Below are 25836 nucleotides of genomic sequence, written 5' to 3'. Positions count from 1 at the left end.
TCCCATTTTACATTTAAAAACATTTTAGCTTGTAGGTTTTTTTTTCTTTTCCTAGTACTTTTCTTGTGGAGCTGTGTAGAAAAAATCAAGAGGATCTTAAGGTTAATGACAGTTGATTAATAAAATTACTGTATTTAACTGACGATGAGTTACATTTATTAACTCTGTGTTAATTTTGTTATTAACAAAGTGATAGTAACCCATTTGCACCATTTAAAAAAAAATATATAATTTATTGTCCAGTTAGCTAACATACAGTGGAAACAGTGTGCTCTTGGCTTTGGGAATAGATTCCCATGGTTCATCGCTTACATACAATACCTAGTGCTTATCCCAACAAGTGCCCTCCTCAATGCCCATCAGCCATTTTTCCCTCCCCCACCAAGAACCCTCGGTTTGTCCTCTGTAGTTAAGAGTCTCGTATCATTTGCTTCCCTCTCTGTTTGAAACTATCTTTCCCCTTCCCTTCCCCCATGGTCTTCTGTTGAGTTCCTCAAATTCTACATATGAGTGAAAACATATTATCTGTCTTTCTCTGACTGCCTTACTTCACTTAGCATAATACCCTCCAGTCCCAATCACGCTGTTGCAAATGACAAGATTTCATTCTTTCTCATTGCCGAGTAGTATTCCATTTTATATATAAACCACATCTTCTTTATCCATTCATCAGTTGATAGACATTTGGGCTCTTTCCATAATTTGGCTATTGTTGATAGTGCTGCCATAAACATTGGTGTACATGTGCCCCTATAAAAGAGCACTCCTATATCCTTTCGATATATTCCTAGTAGTGCTATTGCTGAATCATAGGGTAATTTTATTTTTAATTTTTTGAGGAACCTTCACACTGTTTTCCAGAGTGGCTGCCCCAGTTTTCATTCCCACCAGTCCATTTGCACCATTTTTAACCAGTTCCAGTCCCTAGCCAATCTGCACAAATAAGAGTAGATCTCAGAAACAGAAAAACTTACGTTACCTAACTGTTCCATTGAGTGAATATTTCCATTTCCAATAAACATTTCGGATACGTTCACAACTGCCAAATATTTTAAAATTTTGATCCTAAAATATTGCTGAGATATTCCACAGGCAGGCCTAAGTGCTCAGTAGATTCTACACTATAAAAGGAGGAATACTCATAAGCTTGATACTTCCTCAACCTTTAATCATCCATTAAATGGTATCACTTAGGGTTTGTTGGTAGCAAGTGATGAAAATTCACTCTTACTGCATTTATTGGAAAGATGGAATAGCACAGAGAAGGAAAAGAGCAACTTTAAGAGATAGACTAAAGAAATAACAGGAACCAGAATGGCTCAGGACGCCTAGGTGTTTTAAGTGCAGAAACACCTTCGATAGTTAAAGATTCATTAGGGATGAATCAACTCCAGACATTCCAATTGTGTAGACAGAAGTTGACTCCACACTCATTCCAATCCCTTGGGAAATCAGGAAATGCAAGTACATAATATCCCAGTCTCAGTTAAGGATATCTGTGTAACATAGTTCAAGACCTGGGCAGAATTTTTCAACCCTCTACTCTCTCTATCTGAAAGGTGGAAGTGATATCTGGAGGGGCGGAAGCCAATCTGTAACCGTGACAACTGTAATAACAAGCTTGTCTTCCTGGTAATATCAATTGACAGAGAGTGCTAAATGCATTAGAAACTGCAAGTCGTCCTGATTGACAAGAAGACAGAATTTGAGAGGAGATGATGCTTAAGAGATGAGGATATGATCATGCAGGGCCCGATAAATCCCACTAGGAGCTCAGCCCTTCTACAGGTTACAGAGCAGAATTGTTAAAAGGTGAGAAAGTGAAAGGTCATGACCAGAATCCATTTTATAAGGGGTCTGTGGTTTCAGCGTGATGGATGTTTTAACGGGAATGGGTCGGCAGGCAGGAAGTTCAGTCAGGAGGTTACCACAGACTGTGTATGTATTCACTGTCAGCAAGCTTTTCAAAGGGAAAGGGTATTGCTATGGACTGAACATCTGTGCCCCACCCCCAGATACATATGTTGAAACCTAATGCCTGGTGTGATGGTACTAGGAGGTAAGACCTTTAAGAGGTAATTAGGTCATGAAAGAAAGGCCCTCATGAATGGGATACTGTCCTTAGGAAAGAGACCTCAGAGAGCTCCTTTGCCCCTTCTGCCATGTGAGGACACAGCAAGAAGATGAACCCGGAAGCAGGCTTGAACCAGACACTGACTCTGAGGGCACCTTCATCTTGGAATTCCCAGTCTCCGGGAATGTGAGATATAAATTTCTGTTGTTCATAAGCTACCTTGTCTGTGGTGCTTTGTTATAGCAGCCTTAATGAACTAAGACAGACATCATCTTATTCAACACCCAAGTTCCTTAACAGAGCATAATTACAGATTCTTTTCTATACCCCAGTTTAACTAAGACCTGAGAATTTCCTCATGGTCAGCATGGGCCGGGAGAAGCTCATGACACTCAGGAGGAGAGGAGGCCTCCTGACATTCAACAGGGAGAAGGAGGTCATCTTTGTGGTCGTAAATTAATAGACTTCAGAGGTCACTTGAAAGGGGTATTTATAAATTTCATTATAAAAGGATTAATATATGTATCGAGTAAAACGTTAAGGAGATTTTTGTTAATTTAAACTTCCTTTTGAAACTACTGGAAAGTGGCATTAATTATGGAAGAGCTGTTCTTTCATCAATCTCTAGTGTCTGGGACGATGCCTGGAATATAGTTGGTGCTCAAGCAGTATTTGTTTATTTTGTATGCACAGGCACTGTTCTAAGGACAAATTCTTACAAACCTTATTCAGATGGTTCAATTATCCTGATTTTATTTTCTTTATTTTCTTTATTTTTAATTTGTTTAATGATTATTTGTTTCCATAGAAAGAGAGAGTGTGAGCAGGAGAGGGACAGAGAGAGAGGGGGAGAGAGAGAGAGAACCCCTGCACTGTCAGCATAGATAGAGCCTGACAAGGGGCTCGATCACATAAACCATGAGATCATGATCTGAGCCGAAATCAAAAGTCGGTCACTTAACAGACTGAGCCACCCAGGCTCACCCACCCTCAACTATCCTGATTTCAAAGATGAGAAAACAGGCTAAGAAATCCTAAGATTTGAAATGAAATCCATGTCACTATGAAGCCCATTATTTTAATCATTCTATTATACTGCACTTGTGGGACCCGTGGATTATCCAAGTGACAATACAAGTGGATAATTAAAAATAAGTGGATGAAGTTCAAGAGAAAAATCTAGCATACAGATGCACATTTCACAATCATTTAAGCATTTAAGTTACAACTGAAGGTGAAGTGCAATAACATCACCTGGGCAGTGACCTTCAAACCTTTTGACCACAGTCATAAAAAGATTTTTTAATAGTGACCCACCACACACACACACACACACACACACACACACACACACGCACACACACAGATGCATGTGTATGTATGTTTCCTGTAATAATGCTTTTTCCTTATTAAATGTGATATAATTTATCATTTTTTAAAGTTTAATTGAGAGAGAGTGTGGGTGCACGTGCACACACAAGTGGGGGAGGGGCAGAGGGAGAGAGAGAGAGAGAGAGAGAGAGAGAGAGAGAGAGAGAGACCCAAGCAGGCTCCACACTGTCAGCGCAAAGCCCAACATGGAGCTTGATCTCATGAACTGTGAGATCCTGACATAAGCAGAAGTCAAGAGTCTGATGCTTAACTGACTGAGCCACCCAGACACGCCTATTTTATCATTTTTAATTCTGTTTTCTTCTATGCAGTTCTATTTCACTTAAAAATGCTACTTGCAATCCACTAGGCTTGATTCCATGATCCAATAATAGGTTGTGCTCTGCAGTTTGGAAACCACTGCCTTTAGTAATCTGTAGAGAAGGAGATGCCAACTGGCTACCCACTGACCGTATTTGGCATGGAGATGTGTTCTCTTTGGCCGGCATACTCATTTCTGGCATACACACATGCAATGCTTGAGTAAAATTTTAAATATCGGAGATTTCATATGAAAGTTTAAATAAAAGAATCTGGATGTCCAAACTCTTTTGACAAGTGAAAATTTTTTGGTAATATTAATGGGTAATATTACCTATTACCAGACATTAACCGTAGCTGAGAAGCAGCCGTCTCCTAGTACCCCTCACACTCAAGCATTTCTACATGTTATTCTCCCTGACACTGAATATCAACTGCCGTTTAAGGTTGTGCTTGTGTTCTTTCTGTTGTTGATATTTCCTTATAAAAGAAAAGGTAGATCTTTACTGTATCAGAGAGTAAGAGAACCACATTATTTTTCTCACATACAGCCTGCTTCAGTTATTTATGCTACCTTCAGATCCCTGTAAGCAGTTTGGTTTGTGAATCATAGTATAGCATGTGAAAGGCTGAGAGTCAAGGGTGGAAGCCTAGGCAGTACCCACAATAAAGGAAAGAAGAAAAAGAGCCCAGAAAGATACAAAAAGGGAATAACCAGAGGGTTAGGAGCAAACCCATAAGAATAGAATGATAAGAACGTGAGGGGTCAAGAGCATCCAATTCAGGCTGTGCAGTCTCCCTTAAATCAAAAGCATTTGTGGACGTAATTAACAAGAAGATTCTGTTCTCTTTAGATGATTCATCTCGATGTCTGATTCCCACTGTCAGGAAGAAACATAAATAAAGGCTTTCACAGAGCAGGACCTGTCTCTACATGCCAGCATCCAGAGGATGAGGGTACTAAATGCAGTAGCCAGATACAATTTTGTTGGTTGCGTCTTTTGGATTGAACAAGAATGTGGCTCCTGCACATGTCCTGCTATTTAGAGTTAGGTTCATGAGACAGAAGTGGAAATGGAAGCGGCTGTCTCACTGTGGATTGGGACCGAGCACTTCGGCATAATTTTAGCCATCATCCATTGACGTGTCTCAAATCACTTAACCCTGATGGGTCCAAGAGCCCTGACAGTAACTGAGGTCAGAACCGTGGCACCCTAATACTCTTATTAAGCTTTGAGTCTGTCCTAGCAGCAGCTCACTGTCATGGCACAGTGTCCATCATTGAGGTGGACATATAAGATGAGTTGAAGTCCTAGGAATAAGGCTTTGAGACGTTTTAGGTCACATAAGGAAGTCATTTGCAATCAGTGTTGACCAAGGACACTCAGTTAATAATATAGATAACTTGAAGAAATTGGAGATCTGAAATTTCCAATGCACCCTGAAAGAATCAAAAGCTGCCTGGGCATTAACAATTAAATGTTGCATTAGACACTTCAAAGGAGGGAAACAAAACGAGCTCTGCTGTAATTTTCCCAAAAATGCTAAACTCTGACCCCAAAACAAAAATAATTTTAAAAAGGATTTCCTACTTCATCACTAATCTTTTTTTTTTGTTTAATAATAAAGGAAGAAAGAAGAAACAAAAAGAAAAGACAGACTATTCTTGCCTAAGTGTCGTTCTTGGAAGCAGAGGAGTGTTTGCTTTTCTTTTGTTCTTTCAAATCCCAGGGAAGCAATGCAGGCTGGAGCTGCTCTTTGCCTTTTCATCTGCCAGGAAATAGCATACAAAGGCGAGGCTTCCCTGAGCAGGGCAGAGACATTGTGTTTTCTTTTTTCAATTCCCTGTTGAGCTGAGCCTTTACAAAAAATCTGCCCACTGTGCTTCTCTTGTGTTGTAAGCACCATGACTTGTGTTTTATTCTTTATATATCACATTTCCCATGTTTTATCATGTTAGCAAGTTAAAATGAATGCACATTTTAAAGTGCTCACAAGTGGAAAGTCTTTATTTCTTTGATTATGAATAAAGGTAGGGCTGCTAAAATATTCTAAGGGTAAATTCGCCTAGAATTAATGTACATAAAATATTCCATAGGTTAGGTAGCCAGGCATAACATGAACAAATCAAATCTCCAAGATCTAAGATTTTACAATAAATGAAAGCATGCATATAGATAATAAACATTATAATGAGAATTTCATTTCCTGCAAAGATATTGTCAAATATAGGACGAAATGACCAACATAATATATAGGGCAAAAATGACTTACTAGTGCTTAACAGTCTTGAAGAGGGTCACTTCTTACCCAAAACTCACCAATCAAATAAATCCCTCTTCTTCTAGGGAGGGAGACCAAGAGTGTGCTAGTTTAGCTGAAATCTCACCTTTGGAAGCATGAGGCTAAGAAAGGAGAGAGTCCTTGAGAGGATCCAGCAGACCTTGTAGAGACCTACAAGAGATGCTTGTGCTCAGGTTGACAGGGGAAGACAGAATGAGAGAATGAGGGGCCGTGCATGTTTGGAACACATAGTCAAAGATAAATAAATGATAACTCTTGTGATTAGGATAGATATGGCCCTCAATTGCAATAGAGTCTTGTTATGTATAATACTGACATTTTACATGTATTTTGCATACCTTCTATTCTTTGAGGTATGATCATGTGTGGCAGTGATAGAAGACTATTATAATTTTATTAATATTCTCATTTTATAGGTAAGGAAACCAAGGCTTAGAGATCTGCCCATAATCACCCAATGAAGGTGTGCAACATCTGGATCTAGAGCCCAAATCTTCTCAGCTGTGAATGAGTTCTCACAAAGGGAGATCATGTGGTTATGAACCCTTGGCCTAACAGTGGAGGTATGTCCTTTCATCAATGTTTGAAAGCTAACTATAGATACCTGAGACCATTAGGGTTTGCAGCACTCTATTTTTATGGGGTTAATTATAACCAGTCTTGAGATTGCAGTCACCTTTCTATAACCATTCCTTGACTCTGTAACTGTTTATCAAAAGAGGAAATAGAAGACATTCGATATATGATTATTGAATAAATTGCAAGACCTCCTTTGGGTGTAGCAAGATCAGTGTATTTCCAGGCCATGGTTAATCGTAAAATATAAAAACTAATGATTTGCTTCTCACATTTTTTTATTTGATGGTGATAAAACCCACCTTAAAGTTTCAAAGGCTATTTTTTTCATAGTTTACCCTCAACTATGATTGTAGACAGGTGGCTGAGATTGTTGCTAAAGGAAATTAAGCATGGAAAAGAGGAAATAAAGAAGCACAGGCTGGAGGGTTCAGTCTGAGGGTGAGAAGCAGCAGCGACCAGCATCCAGGAGCAGTGATGGGGAGGAAAACTTTGGTAGAGTGTCCAGTGGCCTTGACCAGCAGGGCCGAGGATGGCATCGTTCTGGTCACTTCTCGGTGTCATTTTCGAGGAACCCTCGAAACCCATTAGAGGAACCCTCTAGCCGTGGTTTCTGCCTAGTTTCTAAGCCTGTTTCTCCAGCTATCCTTGCTATTTTGTGAACCATGAGATATCCTTCCAGTAAATGCCTTTCTGCCTAAATTGGCTAGAGTCAGTTTCTGTTGCAAATTAAAAAAAAAAAAATCCCAATTGATGCGTTGCACAGACGTTGTTCACGTCACAAGTATATATGGACTAAGGAATGTGTGCTCATCACTATCTTAGATGTTAAGGATAACAGCAATGAATATGATCAACAAGGTACTTGCCTTTATGAAGATGAAATTTTAGTTAGGTGCAGAAAGATCATAAACAAGAAAACGAATGAGCAAAATAATGTCAGCGAGCAACAAGTGTTACGGAGAAAAAAAAATCACAGGCCTGGGGGAGAATAACTGGGCAGCAAGGCTGTTGCACTTTGGATTGGGAGGCTTTAGAACATCTCTCTGGGGAGGTGGTATTTGACCTGAGAGCAGAATGAAAAACAACAACACAAGAAAACAGTAATGGGTAAGTCTCAGGGCAATATATTCCAGGCAGAGGTACTAGCAGGAGCAGGGGTCCTGAGGTGGGAATGAATGGGATGTGTTTGAGCAACATTAAAAAAGAAAATACAGGTAGAGCCCGGCGAACAAGTAGGGAGGAGTGAAGATGAACGCAGACAGAGGCTAGAGCTTGTAGGGCCTTGTAGGCCACAGTTAGGGGTTCTGATTTTGTTCTAAGGATTTTAAGTAAGAAAGTGAGAGAAATTAATTCATATTCTAAAAAGATGGTTCTGATGGTGTGTGGAGAACGGATCATGAAAAGACAAAAGTGGAAGCCACAAGATCTGTTGGGTGCCTGTTCCAAGAGCCTGGGCCAGATGGAAGAGGTTAGCAGGGACAGAGTAAGGAAAGCGTATGCCGCCAGCTGCTTCTCTTACACCTCTGGAAAGTTTATGTTAATCAAGGGACCGTGAACCAGGGCCACCATGTAAATGCTTGAATAAACACTTCCACTTCCAAGCAACTGAGAAAGTCCAGGCAGTTTCTTTGTTTAATTTTTGTGTAATTTTCCATTCCATTCAGCTGAAAAGAACAGTCAGGCAAACATCGCTGCTCAATTCTTTGGCTTTGTGATAGAGAGAAACAGAACATAATGCCCCCAAAACCAAAATTCATTTTCCTCACACTGAGATGTTTTCTCAGTTAATTCAAGGTTTCATGACAAAGCATGTTTGCTTAAAATTGTAGAAATATAGGCTGGTCAAAGTCATTCTCCAAACAGTGGTCTTAATCTAAAATATTTATGTGTAAATGTGTCATGCTGTTTTGTGTATAGTTAAACAAGCCAGATATTTTAGAAACATAGTGCCTGGTGTTTGCTCAAGTTCTTTATAATTAACTCCATAAAACCAATACAAAAAATTATCGACAGCAAATACTGATTACTTATCACTGTTTATTGATTCTATTAATACTTCTTTGAAACTATTCCTAATCTTAAATAAGAACGTGAAAGAACAGTTTATGAAATAATTCAGCAAAAAAGTTTCTTATTTTGCCTTTCACAACAATAGGGGATCTTTTGGTGCTATTAAAAATTACTGATGGACAACAAGATGGATAATTAGGATGTTATCTAATTAGTAAATTGACTCACATTGTCTCCATGTATAAATGGTTTGACTTTTAAGTGAAATGATTAGTAAGATCAAATAATTGTCAATTCAGCTAATATAGTTTTTAGTCCTCTTTGAATGAATTATTTCCTCTCAGCTAATTATGCCGGAAGGAGACGTATTTTTGTATTTAGCTGTGCCAAATGTCATTTTAAATTTGCCTTCCAAGGAGAGGGCCTTATGGAACTAGGTTTTAATTGGCCACAGTGGAAATATGGGTAACATCAACTTGATCTTAGGCAAGAGATCAAAACTAAGAGATTGAAAGATAATTTTCGGGTATTAGGGGCAGGATATAAGTTTTATGGAAAACCTACTCTCTATTAGATATTGTGCTAAGCATTTTAAATATATAAGCTTATCTATTTAAGGTAAGAGCCCTGCAAATAAGCCTATAGAGAAGGCAGCTCCAAAGGATGTCACATCTAATGAATGGCTGAACCAAGATTAAAATCTATGTATATCTACCTACAAATATTTTGTGCTTCCTATAGATTCTTGTTTAATCTCCCTCAGTATTCTCTCAGTAGTTAAGTCCAACTTTTTCCATTATTTCTGCCCCACCCCTATTCTAATTAGAACCTTTCACCCTGTAGGTAAGTGCACCTGACACCTTAAAAAATATTTGCTTTTCTTCTGATCGTGAAAGTGAGATGTACTTGCAGAAAACTTGGGAGCCACAGAGGAATTTAAAAAATATCCTATGTTCTTTGAACATAAAAATAACCTCTGTTAATGTTTTGATGTCATTCATGTCTTTCTCTTGAGTATTTTTCATACAAATTTGGGATTATGTTTCATCTCCAGCTTCGTGTTCTGCTGGGTTTATCTGTTATTGTATCATTATATTTTTTCCTAGCTCACTAAATATCCTTTGAAAATGTAATATTTATATGGTGTAAACCACCCTTCTGAATGGATTACTAGAATACATTTAATCATTCTCTCATATATGAATATAATTTTAATCAACTTTTCCTCTTTTTAAATCCTATTATAATAAACATACCTATTTGCTCACTTTTCTGATGATTTGCTGAAAATACATTCCTATAAGTAGAATCCCTGTATTTAAAGAACCCCTCTTTTTTAAAAAGGCTTTTAATACATATTGACAAATTTCTCTGGTTGCTTTCCATGTAAGTTGTAACAGTTTGTTCTCTTTCTCATCTTCAGCATGCTACACCCACAAAATAACTTTAAATTTGAGAAGCAAAAATTCCATCTAATTATAGTTTTAATTTGAATTTTAGCTTACTAGTACAAATGGATCTTTTAAGATACGTTTATTTGTTCTTTGCATTTCTTCTGTAACTTGACCTCTCATGTTCTTTGGCTTTTTCTTACTAATTTGAGTTGGAGGATGTTTCCTCTTTTTTAGTTTTCTTGAAGAATTTTTATAAGATTAGAAGGATCTGGTTTCAGAATGTTTGGTAGGAATTCACCTGTAAATCTGTTTCAGCTGATTTATTCTTTGTAGGTAGATTTTACAATGTTGATTCAATTTGTTTAATGGTTATGATACATACAAGATACTTCTTAGAGTTAGCTTTGGTAAGTTATATTTTTCTAGGAATATATCACTTTTATCTAAGGTTTACATTTTACTGGCATAAAGTTGATTTTTAAGATTTCTTTGGAGATTAAATAATTTTCCTATTTTATTTATTTATTTTTTAGTTTTCCTTACAATTTTTTACAATAAATTTACAATAGACAATACAATAAATTTTATAATACAATAAATATTAGTTTTTTGGTGACTGTTTTATTTCAGGTAGTTAAGCTTATCAACCTGTTCTCCCTACCCCACTTTGGCGTATCTTAAAAAAAAAAAGTTCAAATCAAGTTACCCTTAAGTTTTTCTTTTTGTTTTTTTTTCTTTTTCTTTTTTTTTTTTTTTTTTTTTTTTTGCTTGTTTGTTTTTGTATTGTAAGTTTTCCAAATCTGCTGTGGAATTTGAGGGATGCGTTGATCAAGAGCGCTGAGGCAGCTTGAGCAGTGCTGAGTAATGTATAGAACTGTTGAATTGTGGGGAGCCTGGGTGGCTCGGTCAGTTAAGCAATGGACTCTTGATTTTGGCTCAGGTCATATCTCACGGTTCGTGAGTTTGGGCTCTGCGCTGACAGTGTGGAGCCTGCTTGGGATCCTGTCTCTGCCTCTCCCTTGCTTGTGTGTGCTCTCTCTCTCTCTCTGTCAAAATAAATAAACTTAAAAAAATAGTTGAATCGCTATATTGTACACCTGAAACTAATATAACACTGTATGTTAATTACACTGAAAAAAAAAGAACACGGAAGCAGGCAGCTCCCACTCTGTGTCAGTTTACTAGGACTGCCGGAACAGAATACCACAGACTGTTTACTGGGTGGCTTCGACAACAGAAACATTGATCCCAGTTCTGGGTGCTGGAAGTCCAAAATCAGTAGGTTCAGTTTCTTCTGAGGCCTCTCTCCTTAACCTGCAGGTGGCCGCCCTCTTACTGCCTCTTTACACGGTCATCCATTCTTTGTGCGTGCACCCCCCATGTCTCTTTGTGTCCTAATATCTTCTTCTTATAAGGACACCAGTGAGATTGGGTTAGGGCCCACTCTAATGGCCTCATTTTAATTTAATTACCTCTTTAAAGGCTCTGCCTTCAAATACAGTCACTTCTGAGGTACTGGGGTTTGGTCTTCAACATATGAATTTGGGGGCAAGGGTAAAATGCAGCCCAGAATGTCATCTTTGAGGGACCTGGTCTTGAGAACTTGTGGATCATCACTCTGGAGCTCTCTCAGGAAAAGCTCTGGGAGAGGTCAGAAACTTGGGCCTTGGGGTGCCTGGGTGGCTCAGCCGTTTAAGTGTCTGACTTCAGCTCAGGTCATGATCTCACAGTCCGTGAGTTCGAGCCCCGCGTCGGGCTCTGTGCTGACAGCTCGGAACCTGTAGCCTGCTTCAGATTCTGTGTCTCCCTCTCTCTCTGATCCTCCCCCTTTCATGCTCTGTCTCTCTCTGTCTCAAAAATAAATAAACGTTAAAAAAAATTTAAAAATAAAAAACTAAAAAAAAAAAAAAAAAAAAAAGAAACTTGGGCCTTAAATGAAAATGCAGAGGAAAAAGAAGCTACGTTCAACGTTAGTACTTGTATTTTTCGAAACCTCTATGCCATTTGTTTCTACTACTCTACCTAAAATGGATTGAAAATGGGATGAAATTTCTCACTACATTATTTGTGGGTTTCTGCAGGAATTTCTAATAATGTCTCTTTATTCCTAATAGCATGAGGCTATATTAATATGCACTTAAAATAAGTGAAGAACTAATTTCAGTTTAGAAGTAAGAGAATATGTTATGAAAGTCAAGAACTTACCTTTTGATCCAACAATGATACAATTAAAAGAAATTCCCTCTGACCTTTGATTAATAATTTGATCTTTACTTTTACTGCTCTAGCCAGCTTTTGAATTTTCATTGCATTTTCTTCATAGGAATTTTGGTGGGTAGCTCGTAGACATAATCAGACATGTTTAGCCACACGTCCCTTTTATATACTTGCTAAAATGACTGCTTTTCCTATTTTGCTACCCATCACCATATCATTCCCCAAAGTTTTTAATTTTTAACTGAATTATAATTGACATATAAATTTATATTTGTTTCATGCATATAACATAATTATTTGATATTTGTATATATTGCAAAATGAACATCATAATAAGACAAGTTAACATCCTTCACCACACAGCTACAAATTTCTTTTTCTCGTGATGAGAACTTCTAAGACTTACTCTCTTAGCAGCCTTCAAATATGCAATATAGTATTATTAACTATAGTTTCCATGCTGTACATTACATCCTCATTACTTAATTTATTTTATAACTGGAAGTTGGTACCTTTTGATTTCCTTTACTCTTTTTGCCCACTCCCATCCCACCTCTGGCAGTAACCACTAATCTGTTTTCTGTATCTGTGAGCTCAGTTTTTTTGTTTTGTTTTTTGGTTCCACACATAAGAGTGAGCATATGGAATTTGTCTTACTCTCTGTGACTTATTTCACTTAGCATAATGCCCTCAAGGCCCATTCATGTTGTTGCAAATGGCAAGACTTCCTTCCTTTTAGTGGCTGAGTAATATTCTATTGTATACACAGACAACACACACACACACACACACACACACACACACACACCATTTTCATTATCCATACATTGATGGACACAGGTCGTTTCCATACCTTGGCTATGGTATATAATGCTGCAATGAACATGGGAGTGCATATATCTTTCTAAGTTAGAGTTTGTGTTTTCTACAGATAAATTCCCAGAAGTGAAATTGCTAAATCATATGCTAGTTTTATTCTTTTTTAATTTATTTCTTTTGAGAGAGACAGAGAGACAGAGAGACAGAGAGACAGAGAGAAAATGAGCTGGGGAGGGCCAGAGAGAGAAGAAGAGAGAGAATCCCAAGCAGGTTTCGTGCTGTCAGCACAGAGCCCAATGCGGGGCTCAAACTCATGAACCGTGAGATCATGACCTGAGCTGAAGTCAGACACTCAACTGACTGAGCCACCCAGGCACCCCATCGTCTGTGTTTTTTATAGTAACTATACCAATGTAAATATTTCTGCCAAGAGTGCACAAATGTTCCTTTTCTCCACGTCATTCTAATAACCATTCTAACAGGCATGAGGTGCTATCTCATTTTGTTTTGATTTGAATTTCCCTGATGATGAGTGATGTTGAGTACCTTTTCATATATCTGTTGCTGCCCCCCTAAGTTTTTGTTCTAACTCTTCTCTCCTTTTCTTCCCTGCCTCAGAGAGTTATTACTAAGACTAGTCCTCTACGTACATTCCTTTTGCTGTTCCCTCCCCCCTCCCAGGGATTGGTCTCCACTGTATGGTTCAGGCTTTCTAGGAGGTACCAATGAACATTCTTTTGGGGAGCAGGGAAAACGCTAGAACTATTAATTACATTTATTTTATCTCCTCTTCAGTTGTTTTTGTTTTATAATTATATTCTATAATGTATAATGTATAATTACATAGCACAGGTACAATTTACCAATAAACATATGTGTAAATGGTTTATTAAATGAACAGAACTCATCAGGGTGTGCCCCAGATTGAATGATTTGCATGCAGGAAGTTTCTTGGGGAATGTTCTCAGGATCAACATCCATGGAGGTTGAAGGAGACAGGATTGCACCATGGGTCTCAACCGGGGCAGATTTAATACCCCGAGATATATTTAGCATCATGGGGAAATATATTGGCATCTAGTGGGTAGAAGCCGAGGATACTGTTAAATACCCTCTAATGCACAAAGTCGCCTGTCCAACAAAGAATTGTCCCCCTCAAAATGTCAATCTTGCTGAATTTGAGAAACACTGGGGCAGAAGAAGCCGGGTGGCAGTCACAGCCGAGGCCTCATTTTATTCAGCGGGGAGCTCTGGAGTTGCGTCCTTTGGTGTCCAGCATGGACCAGTCATTGGATACAGGCTGCCTTCAGAAATGGCCTGTTTTGAAAGTCTACAGTATGCACTCTTTTGTGCACAGCTTCTTTTGCTCAACATTATATTTATGACATTCAAGTTATTGTTGCATACAGCTGTAGCTACTTCCCTTTTATTGCCATATACTATTTCGCTGCATGAATATATCACATATTCTACCCCTGTACCATAGGTGAACATTTGAGATGTTTCTAATTCTTTTCCTATCACAAATAATGCTGCTGTGAACATTCTGGTATACATCTCTAGCTACACATGAGCATGTATTTATATTGGGTATATATCTAAAAGTGGAAGCACTGAGTCATTGGTTTTGCACATTTTCAACTTTAGTAGATAATGACAAGTAGTCTTCCAAAATGGTTTTGCCAATTTACAGTCTCACCGGCAGTGTGTCAGTGTTCCCATTGTTCCGTGTCCTTGTGAACACCTGGTGTTGTCAACCTTTTAAATGTTACCATTTTGATGAGTTTGTAGTGGTGCCACAATATGAAACTGAATGAATTTTCCCAGTGACTGATGAGGTCATCATGTGTTTATGGTCACTTGAATACCTTATTTAGTGAAAACCTGCTTAAGTCTGTTGCTCACTTTTCTATTTTGTTGCCTATTCTCTTCTTCTTGATCTATGAGTTCATCATAATCTAAATACAACCCCTTTATTAATTGTGTATTTTCCAAATATCTTCCCCTATTTTCATATTCTTAAAGTCTTTTGATGAAGTTATTAATTTTAATTCAAATTTTTCATTTCTTCCTACTGGTTAGTGTTTTTTTCCCCACTATATAGCCTAGATCATGAGCATGTTGTCCTCCAGAAATTTTATTGTTTAGTCTGTCATATTTAGATCTACAGTCTACTTGGAACTGATTTTATGTATGGTGGAAAGTAAAGAGTTAGAATTCCATTTTGTTTCCAAGTGGATGTCTAATTTACCCAGAATCATTTATTCAACATAATGAACTTTCCTACTGTTCTTATTGCCTACTTTGTTGAACATTGAGTCCATACATTCAAGGGTCTTTTTCTTTTCTGTTTTGTTGGTATATTTGTCCATTTTTTCCCCCTTAACTAGTGGAGCTTTATAATAAGTCTTGATATCCAGTAGAGCAAATCATCTAATCTTGTTTTTCTTTTTTTGTTAAGTTTTTTAATTTTAATTCCAGTAGAGTTAACATACAGTGTTATACTAGTTTTAGGTGTACAATATGCTGATTCAACAATCCTATATGTTACTCAGTGTACTGAGTGTACTTTTAATCCACATCCCCTATTTCATCCATTCCCCCCCCCCCCCACCTACCTCCTCTCTGGTAACTATCAGCTTGTTCTCTATACTTAAGAGTCTGCTCCTTGGTTTCTCTCTCGTGCTCGCTCTTTCTCTCTCTCTCCTCTTCGATCATCTGTTTTGTTTCTTAAATTTCATATAGGTGAAATCATATGTTATTTGTCTCTCTGACTGACTGATTTCACTTAGCATTATACTCTCTAGTTCCATCCTTGTTGTTGCAAATGGAAAGATTGCATTTTTATGGCTGAATAATATTACATTGTATTTTATACCACTTCTTCTTTATCAGTACATCTATTGACGGAAATTTGGGCTACTTCCATAGTTTGGCTATTGTAAATGATGCTGCAATAAACATAATAATGCATGTATCCTTTTGAATTAGTGTTTTTGTATTTTTTAGGTAAATGCCCAGTAGTGCAATTACTGGATCATAGGGTAGTTCTATTTTTGACTTTTTGAGGAGCCTCCAAACTGTTTGCCACAGTGGCTGCACCGGTTTGCATTCCCACCAACTGTGCACGAGCGTTCTTTTTTCTCCACATCTTCATCAACACTTGTTGTTTTTGTGTTTTTGATCTTAGCCATTCTGACAGGTGTGAGGTGATATCTCATGGCATTTCTGTAATGATGGTGATTTGAGCATCTTTTCATATGTCTATTGGCCATCTTGATGTCCTCTTTAGGAAAATATCTGTGTATGTCTTTTGCCCACTTACTTGGATTATTTTTGGGGGGGTGTTGAGTTACATAAGTTCTTTATATATTTTGCATTCTAACCCTTTCTTGGATATGTCATTTGCAAATATCTTCCCCCATTCCATAGATTGCCTTTCAATTCCATAGACTACCTTGTTGATTGTTTCCTTTTCTGTGCAGAAACTTTTTATTTTGATGTAGTCTCAGTAGTTTATTTTTGCTTTTATTTCCCTTGACTCAGGAGACATACCTAGAAAAATGTTGCCATGACCAATGTTAGAGAACTTACTGCCTGTATTCTCTTCTAGGATTTTTATGGTTTCAAGTCTCACATCTAGGTCTTTAATACATTCTGAACTTATTTTCGTATATGGTGTAAGGAAGTGGTCCAGTTTTATCTTCCTTAGCTATCCAGTTTTCCCAACAGCATTTGCTGAAAATACTGCCTTTTTCCCATTGTATATTCATTCCTCCTTTGTGGAAGATTAATTGGCCATATATTTGTGGGTTTATTTCCAGTTTTTCTGTTCTGTTCCATTAATCTATGTGTCTATTTTTATGCCAGTACCATACTGTTTTTATTACTGCAGCTTTGTAATATAACTTCAAGTCTGGAATTGTGATGCCTCAAGTTTTGTTCGTCTTTTCCAAGATTGTTTTGGCTATTTGGGGTCTTTTGTGGTTTTATACAGATTTTAGGATTATTTGTTCTAGTTTTTGGAAAGTGCTGTTCATATTTTTTTAATTATTAGTACGCAACACATGTATACTAGCAATCTTATAATTTTTTAAAAAATTTTTATATATTTTCGAGAGAGAGACAGAGTGTGAGTAGGGGAGGGGCAGAGAGAGAGGGAGACACAGAATCCAAAGCAGGCTCCAGGCTCTGAGCTGTCAGCACAGAGGCTGACGCAGAGCTTGAACCCATGAACCATGAGATCATGACCTGCACCGAAGTCAGGCGATTAACCGACTGAGCCACCCAGGCACCCTGCTGTTGGTATTTTGATTAGGATTGCATTACATGTGTAGATTGCTTTGGGTAGTATAGACATTCTAACAATATTTGTTCTTCTCACTCATGAGCATGGAATGTCTTTCCATTTCTTTGTGTTGTCTTTAATTTGTTTCATCAGTGTTTTATAGTTTTCAGAAGTAACACTGTCCTGATTTTTCCCCCACAAATTAATTATAACTCTTCTAGAACTTCATATAAATGAAGTTACATACTATATACTCTTTTTACATAAGGTTTCTTTCTTTTAGCATAATTTTGAAATTTATACACATTATTGCTTATATCCGTAGTTTTTATTGCTGAGTAATATCCCATGAATATGATGCATTATGTTTATCCATTCTCCTCTTAATGGACACATGGGTTGTTTCCAGTTTTGCAATGTTATGAATAATGCTATTATGAACATTCTTACGCAAGTTTTTCTGTAGAACTATATTTTCATTTATTTTGGTAAATATTAGGAGGGGGATCGCTAGGTTATAGAGTAGGTGTGTGTTTATTTTATAAGAACTGCCAGGAAATTTTCTGTGGTTATACTATTTACATTCCCATCAGCAATGTATGAAGGTTCCAGTTGTTCCACATTCTCATCAACATTTGGTGTTGTCAGTTTTTTTAAAAAAAAATGTTTAACATTTATTTATTTTTGAGAGAGAGAGAGAGAGACAAAGCGCGAGTTGGGGAGGGGCAGGGAGAGAGGGAGACACAGAATCCCAAGCAGGCTCCAGGCTCTGAGCTCAGCACAGAGCCCAACATGGGGCCCGAAGCCGCAAACCGTGAGATCATGACCTGAGCTGAAGTCAGATGCTCAACCAACTGAGCCACCCAGGCACCCCTGGTGTTGTCAGTTTTTAAAATTTTTGCTGTTCTGGTTGTCATATAAAGAAATCTCATTGTGGCTTTAATTCGAATTTCTCTGATGAATAATGATGCTGAGATCATTTCCATGTATTTACTGACAATTTGTATATCTTGCTTTATGAATTGTCAATCCAAACGTTTTGTCTATTTTTTAAATTGGGTTGTATGTCTTCTTATTACTGAGATAATCTTTTTTATATACCCCAGATACCAGTTTTGCAGATTATCTTCTTTCAATGCATAGGTTGCCTGTTCATTTCTTAATAGTGTCTTTTGACAAGCAGAAGTTTTTGATGCAGTATAACTTAACAATTTTATTTAATTGATAACACATTCTGTGGTCCGTCTGTATTCTCCTCTTTTTCTAAAAGCTTTATAATTTTAGCTTTTACATGTAGATTTATGATGTGCCTCAAATTAATATTTGTGTATGGCATGTAATAAGACATAAAGTTCAGTATGTTCTGTATGCATATCCACCTGTTCTAGCACTGGTTGGCGAAGAACTTTTCATTACTCAGTGGGATCTTTTAACATTTAATGTCATTATTGACATAGTTGGATTTGAGTCTGCCATTTTATTTTTGGCTCTCTGTATGTCCCATCTGTTTCCCTTTAGCTTATTTGAATAATTTTTTAGAATCCCATTTGAATTTACTTATTGACTTTTTAGCTATACCTCTTCACATTAATTTTTATTGATTGCTGTAGGAATTAAAGTAGATACCCTTAACATTTCACAGCATACTTAAAGTATTGTACCACTTTGTAGCAATTTTGTAGTTTATTCCATTCTTTCCTTTATGCTATAGTTTTTATATGGACTATATATTTTTTTCCTAAGCCTGATAAGACAATGTTTTTAATTTTTGGTTAAGCAGTCATATCTATTTTAAAGAAATTAGGGGCACCTGGGTGGCTCAGTCGGTTGAGTGTTCGACTTCGGCTCAGGTCATGATCTCACAGTTCGTGGTTCAAGCCCCGCATCGGGCTCTGTGCTGACAGCTCAGAGCCTGGAGCTTGCTTCAAATTCTGTGTCTCCCTCTCGGCCCTTCCCCTGTTCATGCTCTGTCTCTGTCTCAGAAATAAATACATTAAAAAAATTTTTTTTAAGAAATTAAAGGAAAAAAATTTTTATATTTGCCCACATATTTACCTACATGACCAATCAGCTATTTAGTTCTTTCAAGTTTTTCTTTCTAACTGTATCTTATAACATCATTTTTCTCTTTATTCTATTGTCGTATTTGTCTCCATAGTACCGCATGACTAAATAATGCCTCTTAACTAATCACCTTTCCTTCAGACTCCCTGTTCTCAGATCTTCTCTCCAAGATATTGTAATGAGAAATACAGCAGCAATGAGGAGTCCCTGAGCAATTTGAGAAGAAAGTTAACATGTATAATCTAACTCAGTGAATTGCCTGTAAGTCAAGCCTATTTTCAACAATTTTATATTCTATGCATTGCCTTGTATTGGGCTTTGCACAAAGAAGACATTCAATGAATATTTATTAGATTGTTGGATGAACAAAGGGACTCCTTTTTCTTACATACAATGAAGGAGAACCTGTGTTACTAACACAAAGTTACTGCTCTGAAAGCTGATAATAACAACTAGCAAGACATGCATTGCGTGGTATTGCTTCTCAGTGAAAATACACAAGCCACAAACAAATCTATTTCTTTGTGCGTAAAATAAAGGATGATTATAGACAGTCAAGAGAATCCTCTGGGAAAAGGGATGAAAATTTATGAATCATCCAGAAATCTGTCCAGCATATAGCATATGTCATATCATTCAATCCCAGGCAGTTTAATTTCAGAATGAAAAGACCTAAAAGTCCCTCTGCACTCAGGATATTAAATTCATGATCTAGTATTATTGCCACAAACATGGTGTCTGCTTATGAATGTCTCCAAGTACCTGTTTTATTTTCTAAAAGATGCAAACTGAGATGCTAAATGATATTTTCCCTTCTTCTCCTTCTTTACTTTGTGTTTTCTTTTCGTGGAAGCAGGTACATTTTATGCTCATTCAGCTAAATAAACTGCTGAATTTGTGAGCTGAGAAGAGACTCCTCAAAATGGCAGACAGGAGGGGTCTCAGATTAACTCAACAGCTGGATTTCTACACCAAGACCTGCTAAGAAAAATGAGCTATGGGGAGCTAAAGAGAAAAGGAGGGTAGTTTAATTAAAACTGGCTCAGGATGGAAACCTTAATGAATTGCAGTCCCAGAGCAGAGCAGAGCAGATCTCGAGACCCGAAAGTCCTAAGGGAACTGTCAATAATAAAGATGCAATTATCTGAACTGATTGCCCACGAGACTCCACTTGTTTTCGATAGTGCCACGTGTTGTTTCTCAGGGCATAATGATTTGGCAGAGAAATAACCTGGAAGAGTGTGCCGAAAATAGCTGCTTCATAATTACATTGCTACTTTCTGTAAATCTGATAATGAGGTAATATCTGGTATGCAAAAATTAATCATGCATCCAGAGAGTTCTATATTAAATGTCACATGAGTGAAATTTCCACTCAGTAGATACAACCTAGTCACAAAAACCTCTGGGAAACTGCGTTCAAAAACCAATTATGGATAAAAGAAGCCAGACTTGCCTTCAGGTTTACAATGTCAATCTTATTAGAGCAGAGAGGAAAATTTCAATCTAGTGAAAGGACACGGTCTCATGCTGTCCCTGCAGTGTCCTGAATGGATCTGAGGGGTGTCAGGAGGCTGAGTGAATCCTTGGGAACTCTTGCAGAAGTCTGATGTGTTTATACTGTTGTTAATTAAAGTCCCTGTTTGCTACGACTTCTGTAACAAATTGCCACAAATGAAGTAGTATAATAATAAAAGTTTATTATTTTATAATTCTTTAGGTCAGAAGTCTAAAATGTGTCCACAGGGCTGTCTTTCTGGAGGTGTTAGATGAGAATCTATTTCTTGCCTTTTCCAGTCTTTAGAGGTTGTCTTCATTTCTTGACCATGGTCTCTTCCTCCATCTTTAAAGCCAACAGAAGCATCTTCTTTCCTCTCTGACCTCTGCTTCCATACACACATCTCTCTGACTCTATTCCTCCTACCTCCCTCATAAGAACTCTTCTGATCACGTTGGGTGCACCTTCATAATCCAATATAATCTCCCCATTTCACTATCCTTAACTTAATCACACCTGTACAATCTCTTTTACCAGGTAGATATCACACTTCTAGGTTCTGGGGAGAGGATGTGGACATTTTGAGGGGCCATTATTCACCCTTCTACATCTCCCAAAAGGTCAGAAAGACTTGTAAGTAGAAATTAGCAACCTTTAGGTACCAAGGTATAGACTGATAGTATTTTATACTTTCCTGATATTGTGATAACTACATCCGTTGATTGTGTCAGCTGTGAATGCCAGGAGACTACTACAGAGAAGCTTAAATTATGTAAGGAGGTTATAATCAGTCCTACAATAGAAAGTCCAAACAAAGGCAAGTCCATGGTTTCTCATGTTCTCTTCTTTTCCTGCTCTGCCATCCTTAGGGGTGACTGAGGCGCCTTATGTGTCCTACCAGGTTTCCAAGCAGGAAAAAGCAAAGCAGAAGGGTCAGTGCTAATAGACTTCCACTTACATCTTTCCCCATCCTTATCAACCAGTGATTGGATAAGACTGGCTCTTGTATTTTCAAAAATGTGTCCCTTGCTCACCCAACTTACCACAAGAGTCTCCCAATAATAACTAAAATCAACTACAGTGTGTTTACATGTGACCCAAATAGCAAATATTTTAAAATAAAATTATTTAAATGAACCCAAATGAAAGATATGGTTGTAGTTTGCGTCTAAGCAAATCAGCTGATTTTTAAATTTTTTAAGTGACTGAATCAACAGGTTATCTCATCACTTTGTAAGTCAGCCTCTTGTAAGCACACACCACTTTTCTAGATACTTCCCTTTCACGGTCAGGATGGCTGTAGATTCAGGGCAGCCATTCTGTCCAACATATCTATGGCTCCTGTCCCCTGTTGATAAGTTGGGTCAAAAATCCCAGTATCCTTTCTGGACCCCACTTGTTGACCACGGTTGATTCACCTAAGACTGGACAACAACTGATAAAAACTGACTAGCCTTTTGCCTCAGAATTTTAAAATTGGAACTGAGAGAGAGAAGATTACTCTCTCCCTGTATGATTGAATTATAACACATAAATCAAGGAGCTATTGATCTCCACATTTCAGGTGTTGACTGCGGAGCAGAGGAAGCTAGTCCTCAGAGAAAAACTGTGGAGTAGAAGCAGAAAGGAGCACAGACAAAGCCCTGGTTCTAGATCATTCTGGGAGCCCAGCCATATTCCCATACTGGGTTTGGCTGCTGACTTTTAGTTATGAGAATGCTGGGGTTAGTTCAATGTAGCATTCTATTATTTACAACCCAGATACAACTGTATATAATGTAGGATTATTACTGATCCATAAAAACTATGTCTGTAAAAGAACTACTGATGTTATAACAAAAGAAATCACGTTCATTAATTCAAAGGCAGAATTATGACTGCTGGGCTATAATTAATCAAACTAGTCTTATTTTTCACATATTCTTACTACATCACACAGTATGATAACATGATAAAGCATTTGAGATAACAATAATAAAATTCAGGACATATACATAAAATCTGGAAGAGTTACATACATCTAAAAGAAAATTTGAGGTATTTTTATAGAAATGAAATGTGTTTATTTCAGACTTTACTTCAAACCTCTGGCATAGACTAGAGAGGACTTCAGTGTAATATAAAAAGATTTATTATCATTAAAAGGCTTGGTTTGGGATTTACTAACCTTGGAAATTAAGAAAGTGCCATATTTGTATTAGTCACAGAAAGCCATCTCTTAATATTTAAGATGAAAACAACTTTATCAATAGCTTACTTCGAGATTCTGAAATCTGACAGTTCAGAAGCCAATTATGTTTCATTTAAAATATAGCTATAGCATAAAGCACCAAAATGTGGATCTGCAGTGGTGAGAGAGTGTACTAGATTGCATATTACATTGCTAATTCATAACGTTTCTTCCTAAAACTGCAAACAAAGCCATCTCAAACATCTTGTTAATGAGCCTTATTCCACCTCCTCTGGGAACGCAGACAGGGTTTTGCTTCCAGCCCTTCTGGAGGCAAGTAAGGAAATGGAACTGACTGGGCTATAAATCCAGATGAAACCCTCATATGAAGAGATTCTCATTTGTGCCATCTGCTCAGGCTGAACTGGAGATGAAATTATAAGGTGTCATTGGCACAATCCCTGGAGGATTGTCACCAAATGATCTTCCTCCAAATTTGCCTTCAACTAATCACAAGCTGCTTTCATTCCGTCTGCTGTGTTCATCATCATGTCACCGGCCTTAGATTTTCCCATCCCCGACACAGCTGACCAGTCCTTTTCTTGAAATGTGCTTCTCTGACCTGCAGCTTTCTGAACATACTTTCAGACTCTTGTCTGTCTTCTCAATATGCCTATTTTCCTTCCCCTAGGTGCTAAATGTGGGCATTTTGGAATATTTTATCCTTAACTACCTCTTCATTAATCCCTACACTTTGACCTAGAGTTTCCACTGACATATTGTGCAAATTCACAAATCTTCCCTTGAATTTTATTTCTATTCCTCCATTAGCCAACTGGATACGTCCAACTACACTGGCCCTTCAGCAAATCGAAAACTTGCCACATCTTTGAACCCCCAAATATTTACCCTCCTGACTTTCCTAGCGCTATTTTCTTAAATTTTTAAACCTTTTATTTATTTTTGAGAGACAGAGACAGAGCATGAATGGGGGAGGAACAGAGAGAGAGGGAGACACAGAATCCAAAGCAGGCTCCGGTGTCTGAACTGTCAGCACAGAGCCCGATGCGGGGCTTCAACCCACGAACTGTGAGATCATGACCTGAGCCGAAGTCTGACGCTTAACCAACTGAACCACCCAGGCGCCCCTTTCAGTGCTATTAATGGTACGGTTAATTTCCGGTCTCCCAGCCTTAAAAAAGGGAAGCAGGCTTTTTGTTTGTTTTTGTTATGGTTGGGGGTTTTTTTGTTTTTGTTTTTGTTTTTTGTGTTTTTTTTTTTTACCTTTATTTTTCCTTCCCATTTTAAAAGTTGACAAGTTCTGGCTAGCCATAACTTAGTAATTTTGTTCTTAGTAATTTTTTCCCCACTTGTTTCTTACTCTAGTTTTTACCGCCATCGTTTTGGCCCTCATTAGCTTTATGTTTAGACTATGGTGACTGTGAGGGGGCTGCTCACCGCCACCACAGAGGCGGCAGGTGAGCCTTGGCCCCCAGTTCACTCACTGCAGATGCACCGAGGCTTTCCATGTCCAAGAAAGAAATCTCAGGAGCCTCCAAACTTGATAAAACCCGTGCTCACTTTATCATAACACCTGAGAGGACAGGCTCTATGGAAAAACAACAGAGAAGACTTCTTGGTATTCTGCAAGATAGAGGTTCTGCTGTCTTCTTGTAATTTGGCCATATTAGAATAAATGTTTTTCAAAGTAGAAGGGAGCTACTAATGAAATGAAGATACCAGTTACCCAGTAGCCTTCAGAGATGTTTCATTAACATCCTTCTGGGCTGTTACTCTTAGCTTTCTCGTCTACCTATGTTTTCTACTAACACTGTGTTTTTTTTAAATCAATGTTTATTTATTTTTGAGAGAGTGAGACAGAGCATGAGCAGGGAAGGGGCAAAGAGAGAGGGAGACACAGAATCCGAAGCAGACTCCAGGCTCTGAGCTGTCAGCACAGACCCCAGTACGGGGCTCAAACTCACGGACCACAAGATCATGACCTGAGCTGAAGTCAGGTGCTTAACTGACTAAGCCACCTGGGTGCCCCTCTCCTAACACTTATCAGAGAGCTTGGGTGGATGAACAATGATGGTTTATAAGATGAGCAGCCCAGAGCAAGGAGACCTCCATACTTTCTCCTGCCCCTCTGCTTTGTACTGTCTGTGGAGTAAGAGGAGCTTGTCAGATGGCTCTTAACCTACCGAATAAAATAAGCAGTGGCACATGTTATGGACAGAAACAGTCAATTTGGGAATATATTCCTGGGTTATCAGTGTGGAACACACCTTTCTGAAATCAAACAGAGCCAACCAATTTCTGGTATTAACTTTGTTTACAGACTTAATCCTGTAGCTTTCTGTCTGATAAACCTGTTTCTGTATCTTTTGACTAATCCCGTGGCTTGTCTGGTGAGAGGAATTATTGAATTAGCTTATGCTCTTTTTAATTAGGAAAAAGGCACTTTACTAAGGATATGCTAATTATTTATATACACTAATACGTGTGATATAAATAGAAGCTCCATTAACTCAGCAACTTGACTATTTCTTTTATGCCAAAGTAAAATTTCTTGTTTTAAAAAATTCTATGAGAGGCACAGTTCCCCTATTCAGATGAATCTCCTAATCATTTTAATATTCTTGAAAAGTATACTGATTAGCAGTATAAAACTTAGATTTAAAATCCTAATCATAAAAATTACTTTTTTTTTTGTAAAATACCTTT

The 25836-nt window shown here is 37.8% G+C and overlaps 1 protein-coding gene across 1 annotated transcript in view; it reads left to right on the top strand.

Annotated features, from left to right (window-relative positions):
• Window positions 1–25836, top strand: part of KRR1 (KRR1 small subunit processome component homolog) — a 379188-nt gene that overhangs the window by 258250 nt on the left and 95102 nt on the right. Inside the window, exon 3 of the mRNA XM_047865571.1 lies at window positions 6487–6633. Within this exon, the coding sequence (XP_047721527.1) occupies window positions 6609–6633 (25 nt within the window). The 5' untranslated portion in view covers window positions 6487–6608. The remainder of the gene's footprint in view (window positions 1–6486; window positions 6634–25836) is intronic.

The sequence above is a fragment of the Prionailurus viverrinus genome, chromosome B4 (genome assembly GCF_022837055.1).
Source record: "Prionailurus viverrinus isolate Anna chromosome B4, UM_Priviv_1.0, whole genome shotgun sequence".
Classification (NCBI taxonomy): Eukaryota; Metazoa; Chordata; class Mammalia; order Carnivora; family Felidae; genus Prionailurus; species Prionailurus viverrinus.
This window is presented reverse-complemented; position numbering and strand designations above follow the sequence as displayed.